This window comes from Colletotrichum graminicola (genome assembly GCF_000149035.1).
Source record: "Colletotrichum graminicola M1.001 genomic scaffold supercont1.67, whole genome shotgun sequence".
NCBI lineage: Eukaryota > Fungi > Ascomycota > Sordariomycetes > Glomerellales > Glomerellaceae > Colletotrichum > Colletotrichum graminicola.
The window spans coordinates 165032-180758 of record NW_007361071.1 but is presented as its reverse complement, the minus strand read 5'-3'; the positions used below and the strand labels follow the sequence as shown (position 1 = coordinate 180758).

Genomic DNA, 15727 nt, shown 5'->3' with positions numbered 1-15727 from the left:
ATTTATACTAAACTTTTAGCCTAAATCTGTTATAAGTACCTTAATAATACTATTATAAAGGTTATTAAGCCTCTATATAGGATTACTAAGGTAGGTATATACTAGTAGGCTACTTATAACTATTACTATAAGGAGAATCTCTAGATAGTCTTTACTATATATAACCCCTACTTTCTCTTATTATCTAGTAAAAATCTACACTTTATACTTATTAGTATATAAATAGATAATACTATTAGCCTAATAGACCTTTTATTTTCTAACTAAAAGAATAAGGAACTAACTAAAGTAAAATTTACTATAAAGGATAAGTTATTCCTTACTATTAACTAACTACTTATCTTTAATAGTAAGATTATTATAGTTATATTTACTATATATACTTCTATTATACTTTACTAGAAAAAGTAAGAAGTAAAACTATAATTAATTAATATAAAGTTACTTATAGCTAGCTAAGATTTTATTTAGTAATAAGCGTAAGGAGTATATATTACCTCTATTTACTAACCTAAAGTATACTATAATTTTTTTATTATAGCCTAATATAAGGAGCTAGATAATAAGGTAATTAAAGACCTTAACTATTAACTATAATAGTAAATAAGCTTACTTAACTATAGTCTATAATTTATCCCTTTAGATCTTATATTAGCTAAGCTATTTATATTTATAAATAGATTATTTACTAATAATTATAATATAACTTTATAGTTAGGATTTATTATCTTTTTTATAAATAAGGAAGTTAATAATAACTAAGCTAAATTTCTCCTTTATAGTAATATTCTTTATTTCTTATCTATAAAGTCTAAATAAGTTACCTAAAGCGTCCTTATATCTAAAGTGTATAAAATAGTTATAAGCGTTAATATAGCTTACGCCCTCTCTATAACTATTATAATAATTATAAAAAAACTTAATATCTTATTAATCCTAACTATTATATATATAGACTTATATTTACTTTATAAATACCTAGTTAAGCTAGAAACTATAAGGGAGAAGCGTCTTATAATTAATATTATATTACTAAGATAGTCTTATAAGTAATATAAGCTTTATAAAGTCTAATAGATTACTAGATCTAATAATCTAGCTAATAGATTTATAAAAGTATCCTTAAATTAAGCACTTAAGGGCCTAGTTATAAATAATAAAGCTAAGATATATATAGAGGGTTAGGTTATTTAGGCGTAATAAATTATAATAAGTATATAGTAAAAAATAAATTATAGGTTATATAACTAACTAGACTATAATAGTAGTAGTTAAATCTAACTAATATAAGAATATACCTCTAATAGCTATAGCTAAAAAGAAACGCCTTTAAAAAAGTTAGTATAAGCTTATACTATCTATAAAAAAAAATAAAGGATATAAAAATATATAGTATATAACTATAAGAAGTATAATACTTTTAGAGTTTTAATTTTTATTACGTTTTTAAGGCTTTTAAGGGTAATTTAGATAGCTAGGGCACTAGTAACTTTTACTATAAAAAAAAAGTTACTAGTGTTAGTATATAGTAGGTATGCTTTAGGGGAGGTAGTTATATAATATTTATATAACACACTGCCTCCCTTAGCAGTATCTACCTTACTACTAGTATACTACCTAAAAGTCTAGATTCACTTTATAACTAACTAATATAATAAGTAACTATATTCTGTATTATAATTTATTACGTAATCTATAGGATATCTCTCTTATGTGATTTAACTAATAAATACTTTTAGGCTTTTAATTTTTATTACGTTTTTAAGCTTTTTAGCTACTAGGCAGTATCTAGGCTATTTATAGCGATTTTCCTTTACTTTAGAAAGTTGCTAGTGTCAGGATATTTAACTATTTAATAGTAGAGCCAATCTATAGTCACGTGATTTACCATCACGTGACTCACCTTAGCAGCTCACTTACACCACCACAAATATCTACAGCAACAACTTCTTCTTCTTTTTCAATCTATCTTAACAAGCAACTAGTAGTTAATCAAACTATTACTGCTTTACAATCGCAATCCCTATAATACCAACAAGATGTGTGTGACACCATCCGCCTCGCTTAGAGCCTCAAGGAGCGCCTCGAGAGATCCGCTGCAATCATCAATGGCCAGGCTTAAGGCCGGGTTCTAGAGAGTTCCTTGGAGCCGAGGGATGTGGCTACGGCTTTGAACGACAGGCCCGCCAGCCCCGCCAAGTTAAGATGTAACGTGTTAGCGTAGGCCAGCCGGAGTAGGGGAGAAGCGGATAAGCCTTGGAGCCCGTCGGGCCTGGCTCGTAACCGCTCGGTCAGTCTGGCCTGGAAGCTGTGAAGGTCGATGCACGCCCGGTGAGCATGAGCGACGTCTCGTCCGCCGTCATGCGCAGCCTCGCGAAGAATGAGGTCGATGATGGGTTCGAGATGCCCGTCGTCTTGCGTGGGGGGTTGCACAGAAGCCGAACCACGGCCTGGACGCTCGACGGACACTGGCCAGATGTCTGCCGCGATAGATTGTTAGCATGTTGAAGTTTTTCAAGGTTTTTTTTATTCTAGGGTCTAGGGGCAGGGAGAGGGCCTAGATAGGGGTTTCTCGCGGTTAAGTGCGTGTCTCGCCACGACACGGTGCTGTTTCAAGCGAGCCAAGGGCAGCGAGGACTCGTGGGGGCCGAATCTTGTCATGAAGCCGGAGGCAGCCATGGGGGTGCGGGAGGGCGACCTCTCCAGCTCGGGGGGTGGGAGGCCGGGCGAGGGGCAGGTCCTCGACGTAATCCCAGACGGGCCCAATGTCAGCAGCCGTATAGCGTACGGCGGGGGCGACGAAGCCGTAGCGCACGTCGTCCAGGTCGGATATGTCGAGGACGACCAGGCCGTACTCGAGCTTGTCGGCGCGGAAGACGCACGCCAGGGGCTGCTCCTGGACGTCCCCGTACCCCGTGTGGTAGAGGTCGTCGCCGGTCAGGGCCAGCCGCAGACAGGTCGAGGTGAAGGGGAACCCACACGGGTCGGGTCGGCAGGGCCGCTCGGGGCGGTCGGGTTTGCCGGTGCGTTCTGACCAGTGGCCCTTGTACTGCATCTCGAAGGGGGGCTGCGGGGCGTCGGGGACGTCGACCTCGGCGGTGTAGGCGCGGCCGGGGGTTCCTTGGCGGCACCATGCCAGGGCGAGGGCGCGCTCGGCTTCCAGGGCGGTACGGTTTGCGGGATGGGTCAGGATGGCGACGGCCCGGGCCGCGTCGTCGAGGAGGGCGTGGCGGACGCGTTGGCCGGGGGCATGGTTGCCGTGGGCCGGGGCGTGGCCGTGTCCCTGGCGGTAGGTGATGGCGAGGGGGCGGCAGCTGGCGGTGTCTATGTCGGCGACGACGCAGAAGAGCAAGGACCGCGGGCAGGTTGTTACGATGGCACGGGGCGTCGTGTCTGGCGGGAGTCAGTTGTGACTATTACTTGGGGTGGCTTCGAGTTGCCAGGGTACAGTACATACGGTCGTCAGGCGGGGGCATGTGCGCCATCTCACGATGCCGACTCGTAAGCCTGAGGTCTTGGACGACTGCCTTAGATGGAGGTTGTCCCTTGTTCGCCCGTCAAATCGCCCGTCCGGTCGCTTGGCAATAGTTGTAAGTGCTCAGGGGAATGGGCAGCCCTAACAAGTCGGACATTGAGGCTGTGTGTATTCGTACTTGGTCAAGGAGTGTGAGCTGCTCGTATAAGGCCTGCCGCTATACAGTTGACCGGACGTACTAGGGATGATGCCCCACGGTTTAAAGTACGCGATAATCTGCCAACGTGAAGGTGTCAAATGTAGCAGAATGACACAGGATGCAGCACGCTACATAAAAACCGCAGTGAATTTACTGGAGGCTTGATGATAGATTACTTTACCCCTAGGGTAGATTAGGCTAATTAAAAGGCCGAGATTAGTCCAGCCCTCGTGACATACTACCGAGCCATGCCATCTCCCTGGCAAGCTGACCTGACGGGGCGCGGCCTCTGCCCGACCATCAACGACCTTTCTTCTCAGACCTAGTCCCGTCACCCCGTTCTCTGTCGCACCGCCCACAGCGTGCTCTTGGGCCCCCAACTCCCCGTTGGGATGTCGCGTCTCGAGCCCTGCGGTCCGGGCACGGACGGCGACCCGACAAGGAGGTACGTCAGGCGACAGCCGGGCGGGTCCTGCCCCTTGATCCCCGACCCGGCTCCGGGCTCCGGCTCCGGCGGGGGCAACGGCCAAACCGACTCCTTCACCTCGGGCCCCCAGCCGTCGCCAACTTTCGCGGCCGCTGGTGCCTGCGGCGGTACGTTCTGTGAGGGCTTCTGGTGCAACCCGCGCCCGACGAGCGTGCCCCCCGACGAGCGTGCCCCCCGACTACCACGACCCCAAGGACCCCAACAGCAGTGGATCGTCCGCCTCGACCCGGACCATCTCGGACCCCCCAGAGGACACGTTTGAACCCTCGTCGCCGGCTTCGCCTCCGGCCCCGCCGCCGACGTCGTTTGATGGAAACTTGAAGGTCGAGGGTTTGATTTATCGGACAATCCGAGGCGATCTGTGTCCCGCTCAATGTCGAAAGCTATTACTTCGGTAGAGATGGTGAGGAAACCTCAAGCATTTGTAGTGGGGTTGTCACGACGCACATCTCGATGACAGAACTCTTGGCAAGATCTTGAATCTACAAGTATTAACTACATGGGGTGGGTGAAGGAAGCTCAATGACAAAATGGATTTCTCCACCTAAATAAGGGAGAAATAATGTTCCGTGCATTTGCCCCTTGATGATAGCCGATCGGCGAGGGTAATGCCAGAAGATGGCAATAGACAACACAATCAATCGAGCAAATAAACAAGGTTAATCGCTGCCGTATTACGTACTTCAACAGAATTATAACTATATCTACACACTTCAACATGTTGTCCCTTGGTTAAGGGAACAAAAGCAAAAAACATATAACACCAGGTATTCGCTGATCGTCACCGACTCAACTACTAATCCGGCCCTCATTGGCTTATCTATGGGAGAGCGGACGGGATCCCGAGTTTTCCAATGGGTATGGTCGTATGTGAAATATTGTGGAGATAAATTTAACTATATTAGACTGTTGTAGCAACAAATGCATGTAGATGGGCGGCGGTGTGCACCTGCTCTCTCCTAATCTAGAAATAAGATGGCTTTTTGACAGAACAGCTGTAGAATCTTCAATAGAACAGATATAAGACGTAGACCCTAAGTTTCAGACTATTTAACAACTCTCTTAGCGACAAAGGGTATTCAAACCATATAATGCTTTGCTTAACGCTTGACACACAAAGATTCATGAGCCAGCGGAAATCTGGCTCACGCCCAGGCGCATGAAATAACTGTTATTCCGGGAATGACTTTCTGAGAAACTACTTCAAACTACTCCGAGTTCCCAAAGCCCCAATACAGATAGAGGGTCGCGGTAGCGGTTTCTCTCTTGGAGGTGGAGGCAGTAGGGCCATGGCCACGCCGCTGCGGAAGAGGTTGTGTGTTGTGCTCCAGAAGAAGCGGAGCTGGCCGTCCCGAAAGGCCAGGCGGTAGTCGCCGATGGATACGGCGACGCTTTGCGCAAGGATGAGGACGTCCTTCTCTGAAGGGTCGGGCAAAGACTGCGAAGGACACTCTAGCCACTCTATCACTCTCCGCCTCATGCCGTCCCTCCAAGCAACGATGTCGACCGACGCGCCGTTCTGTGGCGGTTCCGGGTTTCAAGCATCTCGGACTCGAGCCTGCGGTGCTTAATCAAGTGTAGTGCCGGAGCCCGGCTGCCGCCGACACCTTCCGAGAGCTCTCGCAGCGGCGTGTGGATGGCTTCGTCGGGGATAGTGAACGGCCTGCCTATTATGACGCAGAGGTTTCTATCCAGCAGGTTTCTCTTCAACGTGTAGAATGCCCAGAACATCCACCGGCGCTTGTTGAGTTGACGGCGGTCGAGCTTCGCGGCGACAGCATACACTCATCATGAAGATTCAGCTCAACGACCAGCCGCGACGCGAGACCTAGGAAATGTCATGCCCTGCTAGGATCCGAGACAAAGCAGGTATACTGTGTCACGGGGAGCAGATTGCAAACTTGCTGGAGATGGCCGGTGTAGATGACGGCCGTGTTCAAAGTATGCATCGACCAATCTGACAGCCGCGTCTCGCTCTGACAAGGCAGCCTCCGCCGCATTGGGTAGCGCATCCGGTAACGAGCGATGGTCGCTTGGTCTGGATGCCTGCGAAGCACCTCTGATGGGCTCGGCTAGCAACGAGCGAAGCAGTGACTGGCCGATTGGCGTCGTTAACGTGTTGTAAAAAGCATCTGTTTCCAAGCTTTGGAACGCAACCCGGTCCACGGGGTCTCTTGATAGAGAGCCGCCGTCGCCACTTGAAGAAGCGAGCTCTGTAAAAGGCGATTGGGAATTGAGGGCTCCGCGGTTGGCAAGCTGAGACTCGAGGTAAGCTACCCGATCCTCAAGACTCTCTATGTAAGTGAACCATCCATCCTTGTTATTGTTGTTCGAGTCTCTCTTGTGGTTCTGCTGGACACCGAGGAAATCGACCTTCGAGGGGTTACGCGTCCGTCAATTTCAAGGCTCACACACTTAACACCAGCTCGTTCGCAATTGAAACAAGCAGGTATGTTCTGGTCACGTCGTTGCTTACGAGACCGGCACCGCATACAAGCCGTCACGATCGTCTTTCTCACTCTAGACCCTCCGCCCTCGCACTCCCGTGACGCCATGACTCGCAAGATCGCGGCGGCGTGCTCAAACACGCCAGGCCCTGCGGCCTTTGCTCCGAATCTCGGACCAATCTGAGGGGGGGAGGGGCCGACTGGCGATATGGTCCAAACTCGGTACCAAAGCGAAGGCCCTTTCTCGACTCAGGATGGACAGACAGGGCTAGTATGGTTGGTTCACACACGACGTTGTTTCTCCAGCCCCGTTGGAGGGAAAGGAGTCGCTGGGCTGATAACGGGAGGTAGATAATGCGCCCGACTCCGCAACTCTTTTGGAAACCGGCCAATCGACTTCACCGGTTCCCATTCACGACGTCGCCGAGCTTGAAGGTTACTTGTGTATTTCAAAGTTGCTAACGTATTGCTGCACAAACGGCATCAGACGGAAGACCGACCAGCAGTGTGCCCCGTCTGGTCTCAGGCCGAGCCGGTCATGTTCGGCCAAAGATCCAAAGCCTACGCGTCTGTCCTCGCAAGTCCAAGTGGTTGGATCCGGGGTAACCGCCGCACACCAATTCGACAAAGCAAGCCGGTCCGGTGACGGAGCGTGAGTCAAATCGCCCAAGGCACCGCACGCGTGGAGGCATTGGGGAAGGGGGAAGGCCTGCCAAGACTTCTTGGAGTTTCCTAGCTTTGGTGGTCCGGCACGTCCCGCTGACGATCGAGATAGTCTTGGGGAAGGCTGCTCTCAAACCTTTCCACCAGGTCCTGGTGGCCATGAAGCAGCGCCTTAACGGTCTCGTGCAGGCTCGCCAGACTCCCGTCGGTGTCTTCGGTTCCTTGCGCGGTCGTCGTGTAGAAGCCGCTGAGAACCTTGATGAAAGCCGCGTAGACATCCGGCTCGGATCCCTCGAAGCGCTTCTGCGATTCCACGTTAGAAGGTGGGCCAGAGATTGTAACGCGATGGCTGCTGGCCAGGGAGTTGGGGATAGCGACCGACTTTCACGTCTTCCAGGAAACTCCAATTTTCTTGAAACATGCTGGACCCGGCCTGGCCTTCGACTGGATTGGAGACGATATCCGGGGGTTCCGACATGGGTGGTATGCTGTAACGAGTCCTTGGTCAGGATTAAACGAGTTTATTATGGCGGTATCGTCTTCAGAGACAGGTAGAGATGCGCAGACAGAGAAGCATCAGCAGGATCTGCTTCTCATCGGAAGTTGGTTGCAAGGCATCATACCCTTCTTATATGGGCGACTCCGCACTGGGCTCACATTTCCGGCCACAGATCCGTTCCGTCAGCCCATGCCATGCGTATGGTGGCAAAGCCTACTCGGCCGTGGATCCTCCAGATACAAGATAAAATGTAAAAAAAAAAGTTCTTGGCGCACATGGTGTTATGTAATAAAATGACGGCAGCCTGTTGGGAACAAGCACGATTGAGCGGCACAGCTACGGATACCTACCTCTAGTGCTTAGAGCCCCCCCCCCCCCTCCGATGCCCCCTTACGCCTCGGCCAGCAAATCCCTTAAAGCGCGTGCGATGACCTTGGTCGCCCGCCTCAGGTCCTCGAGTCGAAGCCGCTCGTCGGCCCGCTTGGCGCAGGACTCCAGCACCGTCCGCGGGCCGGCGCCGTACACGACGCCGGGAACCCCAGCCTCGGCGTACAGCCGCACGTCGGTGTAGAGCGGGGTGCCCGTCGCCGGGACCGGCTCGCCGAAGACGTCCTCCCCGTGCGTCTGGATCGCCTCCACCAGCGGCCTGTTGCCGGGGACCGGCCGCATCGCGTTCGCGAGCAGCAGGCGGCGGACGTCGACGGAGATGCCGGGCGCAACCGCCGCCGTGGCTATGGTCCGCCGGATCTCGGCCTCTACCGCGACAGGGTCCTCCTCGGGGATCATGCGGCGGTCGAGCTTGAACGCCACTGTGCCTGGCACGACGTTGGTGTTGGTGCCGCCCTCGATGCGGCCGACGTTGAGGTACGGGTGCGTGATGCCCGCCACCGCCGAGCTCACCCGCCGGTACCCCGCATTCAGCGCGTACAGCGCGTTGAGGATCGCCACGGCGCCCTGCAGCGCGTCGACGCCGGTGTCCGGGATCGCCGCGTGGGCCTGGTTCCCGCGGACGGTGACCTCCATCTGCAGACAGCCGTTGTGGGCCGTGACGACCTCGTACGAGAAGCCCGCGGCGATGACGAGGTCGGGCCTCGTCAGACCCTCGCGCAACAGCCAGCCGGGGCCGAGCTCGCCGCCAAACTCCTCGTCGTAGGTGAAGTGCAACTCGACGGTGCCGCGCAGCGGGGCTCCGAGGGCCTCGAGCGCGCGGACGGCGAAGGTGAAGGTCGCGAAGTCGCTCTTGCTGACGGCGGCGGCCCGGCCGTAGAGCACACCGTCCTCGACGACAGCGGCGTACGGATCACGAGTCCAGCCGTCGCCCGGCGGCACCACGTCGCCGTGGGCGTTGAGGGCCACCGTACGGCCGCCGCCGCCGCCGTCGCCGTACCGACGGCGCACGATCAAGTTCGTGATGGACTCCATGCCGTACGCGCGGACCTCCGCCTCGGGCACGGGGTGGCGCTCGGCGTCGAAGCCGAAGCCCTGCAGCAGCTCCGCGGTGCGCTCCGCGTGCGGCGCGTTGTTGCCAGAAGGCGTGTCGGTGGGCACTTGCACCAACGCCTGGAGGAAGCCTACCTCCTCGTCGAAGTGGGCGTCGACCCAGGCATCGAGGCGCTGGTGGTCAGTGGGAGCGGCGGAGGTGGTCATGTTTGCTTTGCTCTCTGAATCCCGGTTGGTTTCTTATGAGAGAGACAGAGATATAGGGGGAGGAGGGAGGGAGACAGAGAGAAACGGAAAGAGAGAGGGGGGGGGGGAGGGGAAGAGAGAGAGAAAGAGAGAGAGAGAGGGCATGTAAACTTTGAGGGCATCTCGGCTTGGGCCGGGGCCCACCCCACACCGGGTTCCGGATCCGCGCCGATCTCGCAGCCAGTCCCCCCCCTGAATATGACTCGGTCTCCGGCATCCTTGCTTGTGAGAAAGAAAACCGCTCGTTCAAAAGCTTACTGGGTCCTCCTGAGTTATAACCGTACCCCGTCGACGATCAGCCCATTGAAATCCAAAATAAGATGCCATTTGAAACCACGTTACGCCCGGAACCATGGCAATTGCGCCCATGGTTCAAGGCTCACAGGCTACATCGCACACTGCGCCTAGATATACGGGCACGGTTTCGAACGAGAGCAATTCCCCTTGGTATTTGTAACTTGAAGTGCGCCTTAGGATGCAAGTTTATATTTCAGAAAACAAAACGCCGCGCCGAGAATGCTGCCCTGGTGCCCGATTCTATCCCTCCTCCACCGTGTCGAATGAGACGCGCGTAAAGTCATGACTTGTTTTTGTTGCTTCATTTCTGGATATCCCAATAGTGAAAAAGAAAATGTTCTCTAGCGTGAAGAATGCGCACTCCCACCCACCCAACCGGGTTGCCCGATTCCGAAATCTCATGCCCGCCCATGTTCTACTTTATAAAACCTGCTTTCCGTTTGGTCAAGTATTCCATCTTTCAAAAGTACTGCACTGATATAGGAAAGAAGGAATCAGATTGTGAGCTGGACAGCCCCGTCTTAAACGACGTGCTTGACGCCGTTGGTTTGCTTGGCGGCCGCGAGCTGCTCCTTGATGACCTGGTCGAGGCATCCGGCGCTTGCGGCGACGAGACCAAGGTAGGGTCTCTGTTCTGGTGTCAGTTCACGAGGCCTAGTAGATAGGGGCCAATGGGACATACGCTGGGGTTGAGGACCTTGGACTGGTACTCGGCGTGGAACTGGGTGCCGACAAAGTACGGGTGGTCCTTGATCTCAAAGATCTCCATACGCTCGCCAGTCTCGTCCTTGCCAACAAAGTGGAGGCCGGTCTCGGTGAGCTTGTCGATGAAGGCCGGGTTGGCCTCGTAGCGGTGGCGGTGTCTCTCCTCCACGGAGTCGACCTCGCCGTACAGGGAGCGCAGCTTGGACCACTCGCTTCCGGGCTGGAACTCGGTCGGGCGGAGACCCAGGCGCATGGTGCCTCCGAGCTTGTCGCGGTTGATCTCGGGCATGTAGATGACGACCTTGTCCTCGGCCGAGGCGTCAAACTCCTCCGACGTGGCTTTGGGGAGGTTGAGGAAGTCACGGGCGTGCTGAATGATGGCGGTCTGGAATCCAAGGCAGACCTGTCGAGTGTTAGGTATGTGGCGGTGGAGGGAGGGGGGTGGCGGGCAAACTTACGCCAAGAAAAGGGGTACCGTTCTCGCGGGCCCACTTGGAAACCTTCATCATACCCTCAGTGCCTCTGTTGCCGAACCCACCCGGAACAATGATACCGGAGGCGGTGCAGACATCATGCCACGCCTTGTGGTACTGGGCCTGGTCCTGAGACTTGGCCTGGGGCTCAAGGTGCTCAGCATCCACCCAGCAGATGTTGAGCTTCTTGCGCAAGTGCATGGCCGAGTGCTCCAAGGCCTTGACGGTGGACAGATAAGCATCCTGCGACTTGACGTACTTGCCGACGAGCGCAATGTTGATCTCGCCGTCGGTGGGCCGGCTGACAACAGACGCCCACGTCTTCCAGAGCGCCTCGCCCTCTGCGATGCGAGCCTGGGGAATGTGCAGGGCGTCGAGGTTAACGGCCTTGCGCAGCCATGGGATGAGGTTCTGCTCCTCCAAGAGGAGAGGAACCTGGTAGATGGTGGGCATATCGCGGACGACGAGGACTTGGGGCACGTCGACCTGGCAGAGGAGGGCAATCTTCTTGACCGTGGCCTCCATGAGAGGCTGCTCGCAACGGCAAGCAATCTGGATGTGTCAGCAGGCTCTGGATCAGTGGATTTCGAAGCGACATACCATATCAGGGACAAGACCGTAACTGCGAACAGTCTTCACTGCATGCTGTGTGGGCTTCGTCTTCTGCTCGCCGTGGATGGTGGGAACGTAGGAGACGTGGATCTGGATGAAATTGCCGCTTCCTGCTCGGTGACGCACTGCTCTGGGGTCAGTAACGGCGTCGTCGAGGGGTAATTCAAGTCAACGTACATTGAGTCAATGCCTCGACGTAGGGCATCTATCACAGGTCAGCGGATGCAAGATGAAAGGCGCTCAAAGTCAAGTCGGGTTCAAGATATACGCACACTCTCGATATCACCAACTGTGCCTCTGTCCATCCATGTTAGCGCCTGATCTCATTCGTTCCAAGCGTAAAAGATTCCATAATGAATAACCGCCATGAAGGGTAACACTGCGGGCGGAACCCCGAAAGAGGTCGGAGACTGGGATAACATACCCAAGCTCGATGATGCAGACATCAGGCTCTTCGCCCGAATCGTCCGTGGGGATCTTTGCAACGCGCTCAATCCAGTCCTGGATGGCATCGGTAACGTGGGGGACGCTTGAAATCCATCAGCAAAACACTCGATGACAGCGGTCTGTCAATGGTTCGTAACATACACCTGTACCGTCTTTCCGAGGTAATCGCCGCGGCGCTCTTTGTCGATGACGTGCCTGTACACCTTGCCGGTGGTGATGTTGTGCTCACCCGTCAGACGGATGGCGAGGTAGCGCTCGTAATTGCCCAGGTCTGTGTACGAGCCTCGGTGTCAGAGACTTGCGAATGATTGGATGTAAAGATGACGACGACTGAGATCCCCGCCAACACGCACCGGGGCGGGGATGTCTTTATTTTTCTTCTTCTCTCAAGAGTCTGTTGCCCGACGGAGGTTCACCTACCAAGATCGACCTCCATGCCATCTTGCAACTATTGGTGGTCAGCATCTTCTGTTTAAGTCATGGGCTTAGATAGCGTCCTGGCTCCATTGCCATCTCAGTTCATGGGGGATTAGAGAGGCAGAGAGAATGGAGACGAGAGAGGCACTTGCACCCCCTTTCCAGTACAGCATCAAAAAGTGCGGGCAGCAAGTTACGAACCACAAAGCATTCGCCGTGCTCGGCGGGGGCCATAAGACCAGCATCAACCTGCATTTCGTCATCAGTCACAGGCACAATGTGAATGCGAGGAGGGTCTTCTTCACTCACCGACAGGTACGGGTCGATCTTGATGCTAGTAACACGCAGTCCCAGGGTCTTGAGGAGCTATTCATGGGGGAAAGAAAGGAATCCGTCAGTATTGTCTGCATCGTCAAAGGGCTGGCTGCATGGGCTGTTTCGTCATCCGCCATCACCCCGCCAAATTCCCCAAGGCTCGGGTTTCGGTAGATAAGGAAATTTTAACAGGGGTTAGGATACACACCAGACCCGTGGACGAGGCGATGATGCCCTTGCCCACTCCCGAGATGACACCGCCTGAGACGAGAACGTAACGCATGATGACTGGTCTTTTGCAAAAAATAAATAAATAAATAAGCGTCGGAGAGAGGGAGGCTGTCTGTCGGTGGCGTTCAACTCTTGCTTGATAGAGGGGAGGGGGAGGGAAGAAAGGGAGTCAAGACACAAAGGGCGGGACGCGACGCGGTCGGAAGTAAAGAAATTTTTGGTTATCGATAAACGCATGAATAGGCAGGCATAGGCAGCTGGTGGCACCTTCCCAGGGTGTGGCCAGTGGGCTCGGTCGTGTAAAGTGGATTTGAGCCACACTCAGATGCTTGCACCAGCCACATTTACTTACTCACCCGCTGTGCGCCTCACCGAGGTCACCGAAGGAGGCATATGTTTACATTGGGAGGTTATGGACCGCAACATCACGGTTTAAACTTACAGACATGTACTCTATATACAGGAGCTTCAAGTATAGGTAGGCTTCAAATTATTGTTTTATAGCTTTCAAAGTCAAGCGTACCCGCAGCAACCTTTTCGAATTGTATTTAGATGTAGTTATCTGACGTTAGTCATATAATGACAGTGGAAATGTTATATTTGAAAAATCGCGGACTAATTTCTTGTCTTACTGACTCCTACTATCAAAGCAACATTTCAACTGTTCTCGAGACCCTTGAGGACAAACCATCTATTATTTAATGGGAAGATGAGGAAGAGCCCACGTCGGATGGCGAGTCGCTGTCGTCGCTAGCCTTGGCAGGCATCTATTGCCTCACGAGACTTCTTTAGAGACCAGAGGAGAAAGATGGCACAAATGAGAAGAAGCATAGCAAGAACGGCAGAGCAAATCTTGGAACTGAACTTCATGGTGTCGTTAGTGGCAGTGTTTCCCATATCGGGTGCCTGTTTCATAAAAAAAGCCAGCCTTCGCCGTCGTTTCCAGTATCAGCCATGGCAGGCACATGCAGCTCCGTTGATGAATCTAGGTGAGTTTTCATCTGAAACTATTCAGAATGTGAATGGCATGGATAGCTTCTCAATCAGTGGCTGTTTCTCCACAGCAGCAGCCCATGTGCAGCTCGTGGCCAGTTGCTGATAGGCAGGCTATGGCCGCCCAGTGAGGGCTAATAGATCAACAACGAACGGTGATCTCCAGGCATGTGACGGTCGTTCAAACACTGAAAATCACGTATAGATGAAGGCGATTTGCAGCGAGAGGCGTTTTGGCGGACAACGAGACTCGTCTTGCTCTGCGGGGCTGACGATGGACGGGATGCCCGGCCCGAAGCTGCGATAACCTCATTTATGACGAAATGACTTCACGCTTTTGGCCCGAATAGCCGCCTTCTCTTCGAGGCTTACAATGTTGCGGTGCGAGTATCACGACGCCATGAAAAACCAAGTCCGGAACTGAGAGACGCCATCAAGGTCAAACCGCTAGGCTTGCCACTACGTTGCAAACCAACATCACAATTGGAAGCCCAGGGGGTGTTGAGCGAAACCAACAACAAACATCAGGCATGCATGTTGACGGCGGCGTGGAAGGCCAGTGCCCCACAGAAGTAGTGGAGACGACGTTTGCGCCAAGCACCTACTACCTAGGTACGTAGGTAGCTAGGTATGCAAAGTTCCACTTAAGCCGGCCCAGTGCAGACTGGTCACGGGGCGGTACTGCAGGGCTCGTAACGGGACGGTGATACAGGAGGGAAGGGATAGGATAGGATGGAGGAGGGTATGGGGACGGACGAGGACTGAGGAGAAGGGAGTGCGCATGTGTGTTTAAAGCACGACTTGACCAAGTTTGCCTCGGAATCATGTATATGAATGTGATGGAGCGCAGCTTTTCTCAGGATCAGCAGCCGTAAAACCCGGTTATAGGTACTCTGGCCATGGTCCACCAGCACCTCCACGCGAGGGCCTGATGTGAGACGGAATATATCTGCAGTCTCGTGGCAATAGCCCGCCATGTCAGAGGCAGGGAATCCGTATGGTGTACATAGTGGGCAGAGATTTCGTTATGGCCTGCCAAACCCTGCTCGGGCGAAACTCAACTTGGCTCCACGGCTCTTTGAAGCAAAATACTGATGGATGCATGCATGTACGATGGCGGTCGAACCGATAGCTCGCAACACCAACAGAAAAAAACACTCCAAGCGACGCCCAATTGTGTCGTCTGGCAACCGGCCACGGTTTTCCTGGTGAGGGAGACGAGCGCGAGAAGGCTGTATCTGGCTCGATTGACGAGTGTCGGTGTGATCCAAGGCCGATCCATGTTGGTGAACAAGTAGATGGTAGTTGCCCATCCACGTCTCGTCTCTCATCCCATCATCTCCTGGATGGGGCCATCGCTGGGTTTGGTATCATCCACGGATGGAGCCACCCTCCCCGGCCAGTACTCTGAGGCACGGCAATGCCAAATTGGGTGGGTAGTCGAGGGAGCACAACAAGACGATGGATACACGGCGTGGGAATTCAGGCAGATGAAGGTGGTGAAGCATATCCATTCCTTGCACCCGGGAGAGTGAGACATGAAAAGGTAAAACATGAGGATAGATGTGAGAAGTATGAGGAGGATGCGAAGCCACCGCCATCCCGGAGAGTGCGTAGCAGAAACAAGATGTGCCCAGTCCAGGCCAGGGCAGACAAGCAGTCTGGCGATTGCAGCCAGTCAGCTAACACTCGGCCAGCGTGGCAAAGCCGTGCGGTGCATCGTGGACAGGGGTTTAGATTGGACTAGGTTGAGGGTGGGTGTGGGTATCTTTTGTTTCCCC

General features: G+C 52.7%; 6 protein-coding genes and 1 non-coding gene across 7 annotated transcripts; 1 reads left to right on the top strand and 6 right to left on the bottom strand.

Annotated features, from left to right (window-relative positions):
* Window positions 1-2291: 2291 nt before the first annotated feature.
* GLRG_10816 (uncharacterized protein) lies at window positions 2292-3485 on the bottom strand (the record flags this gene model as incomplete). The annotated part of the gene is made up of 3 exons (XM_008101501.1): window positions 2292-2480; window positions 2639-3393; window positions 3458-3485. The coding sequence occupies 3 exons, from the start codon at window positions 3483-3485 to the stop codon at window positions 2292-2294; spliced, it is 972 nt and encodes a 323-aa protein (XP_008099692.1).
* A 581-nt stretch (window positions 3486-4066) lies between these two features.
* Window positions 4067-4423, top strand: GLRG_10815 (uncharacterized protein; the record flags this gene model as incomplete). The annotated part of the gene is made up of 1 exon (XM_008101500.1): window positions 4067-4423. The coding sequence occupies one exon, from the start codon at window positions 4067-4069 to the stop codon at window positions 4421-4423; it is 357 nt and encodes a 118-aa protein (XP_008099691.1).
* Window positions 4424-4913: 490 nt separating this feature from the next.
* On the bottom strand, window positions 4914-5029 carry GLRG_12542. The gene has a single exon (XR_001139476.1). It is a non-coding gene; the product is annotated as a 5S ribosomal RNA (ribosomal RNA).
* Window positions 5030-5637: 608 nt separating this feature from the next.
* On the bottom strand, window positions 5638-5892 carry GLRG_10814 (uncharacterized protein; the record flags this gene model as incomplete). Its single annotated transcript, XM_008101499.1, has 1 exon — window positions 5638-5892. The coding sequence occupies one exon, from the start codon at window positions 5890-5892 to the stop codon at window positions 5638-5640; it is 255 nt and encodes an 84-aa protein (XP_008099690.1).
* Window positions 5893-7340: 1448 nt separating this feature from the next.
* On the bottom strand, window positions 7341-7749 carry GLRG_10813 (uncharacterized protein; the record flags this gene model as incomplete). The annotated part of the gene is made up of 2 exons (XM_008101498.1): window positions 7341-7574; window positions 7654-7749. 2 exons carry the CDS (start codon window positions 7747-7749, stop codon window positions 7341-7343), a joined length of 330 nt encoding a protein of 109 aa, XP_008099689.1.
* Window positions 7750-8160: 411 nt separating this feature from the next.
* On the bottom strand, window positions 8161-9417 carry GLRG_10812 (peptidase family M20/M25/M40; the record flags this gene model as incomplete). The annotated part of the gene is made up of 1 exon (XM_008101497.1): window positions 8161-9417. One exon carries the CDS (start codon window positions 9415-9417, stop codon window positions 8161-8163), a length of 1257 nt encoding a protein of 418 aa, XP_008099688.1.
* An 857-nt stretch (window positions 9418-10274) lies between these two features.
* GLRG_10811 (CTP synthase) lies at window positions 10275-13005 on the bottom strand (the record flags this gene model as incomplete). Its single annotated transcript, XM_008101496.1, has 12 exons — window positions 10275-10382; window positions 10436-10861; window positions 10917-11483; window positions 11532-11668; window positions 11721-11748; window positions 11816-11840; window positions 11968-12072; window positions 12132-12261; window positions 12411-12438; window positions 12609-12656; window positions 12717-12773; window positions 12931-13005. The coding sequence occupies 12 exons, from the start codon at window positions 13003-13005 to the stop codon at window positions 10275-10277; spliced, it is 1734 nt and encodes a 577-aa protein (XP_008099687.1).
* Between the last annotated feature and the right edge of the window lie 2722 nt (window positions 13006-15727).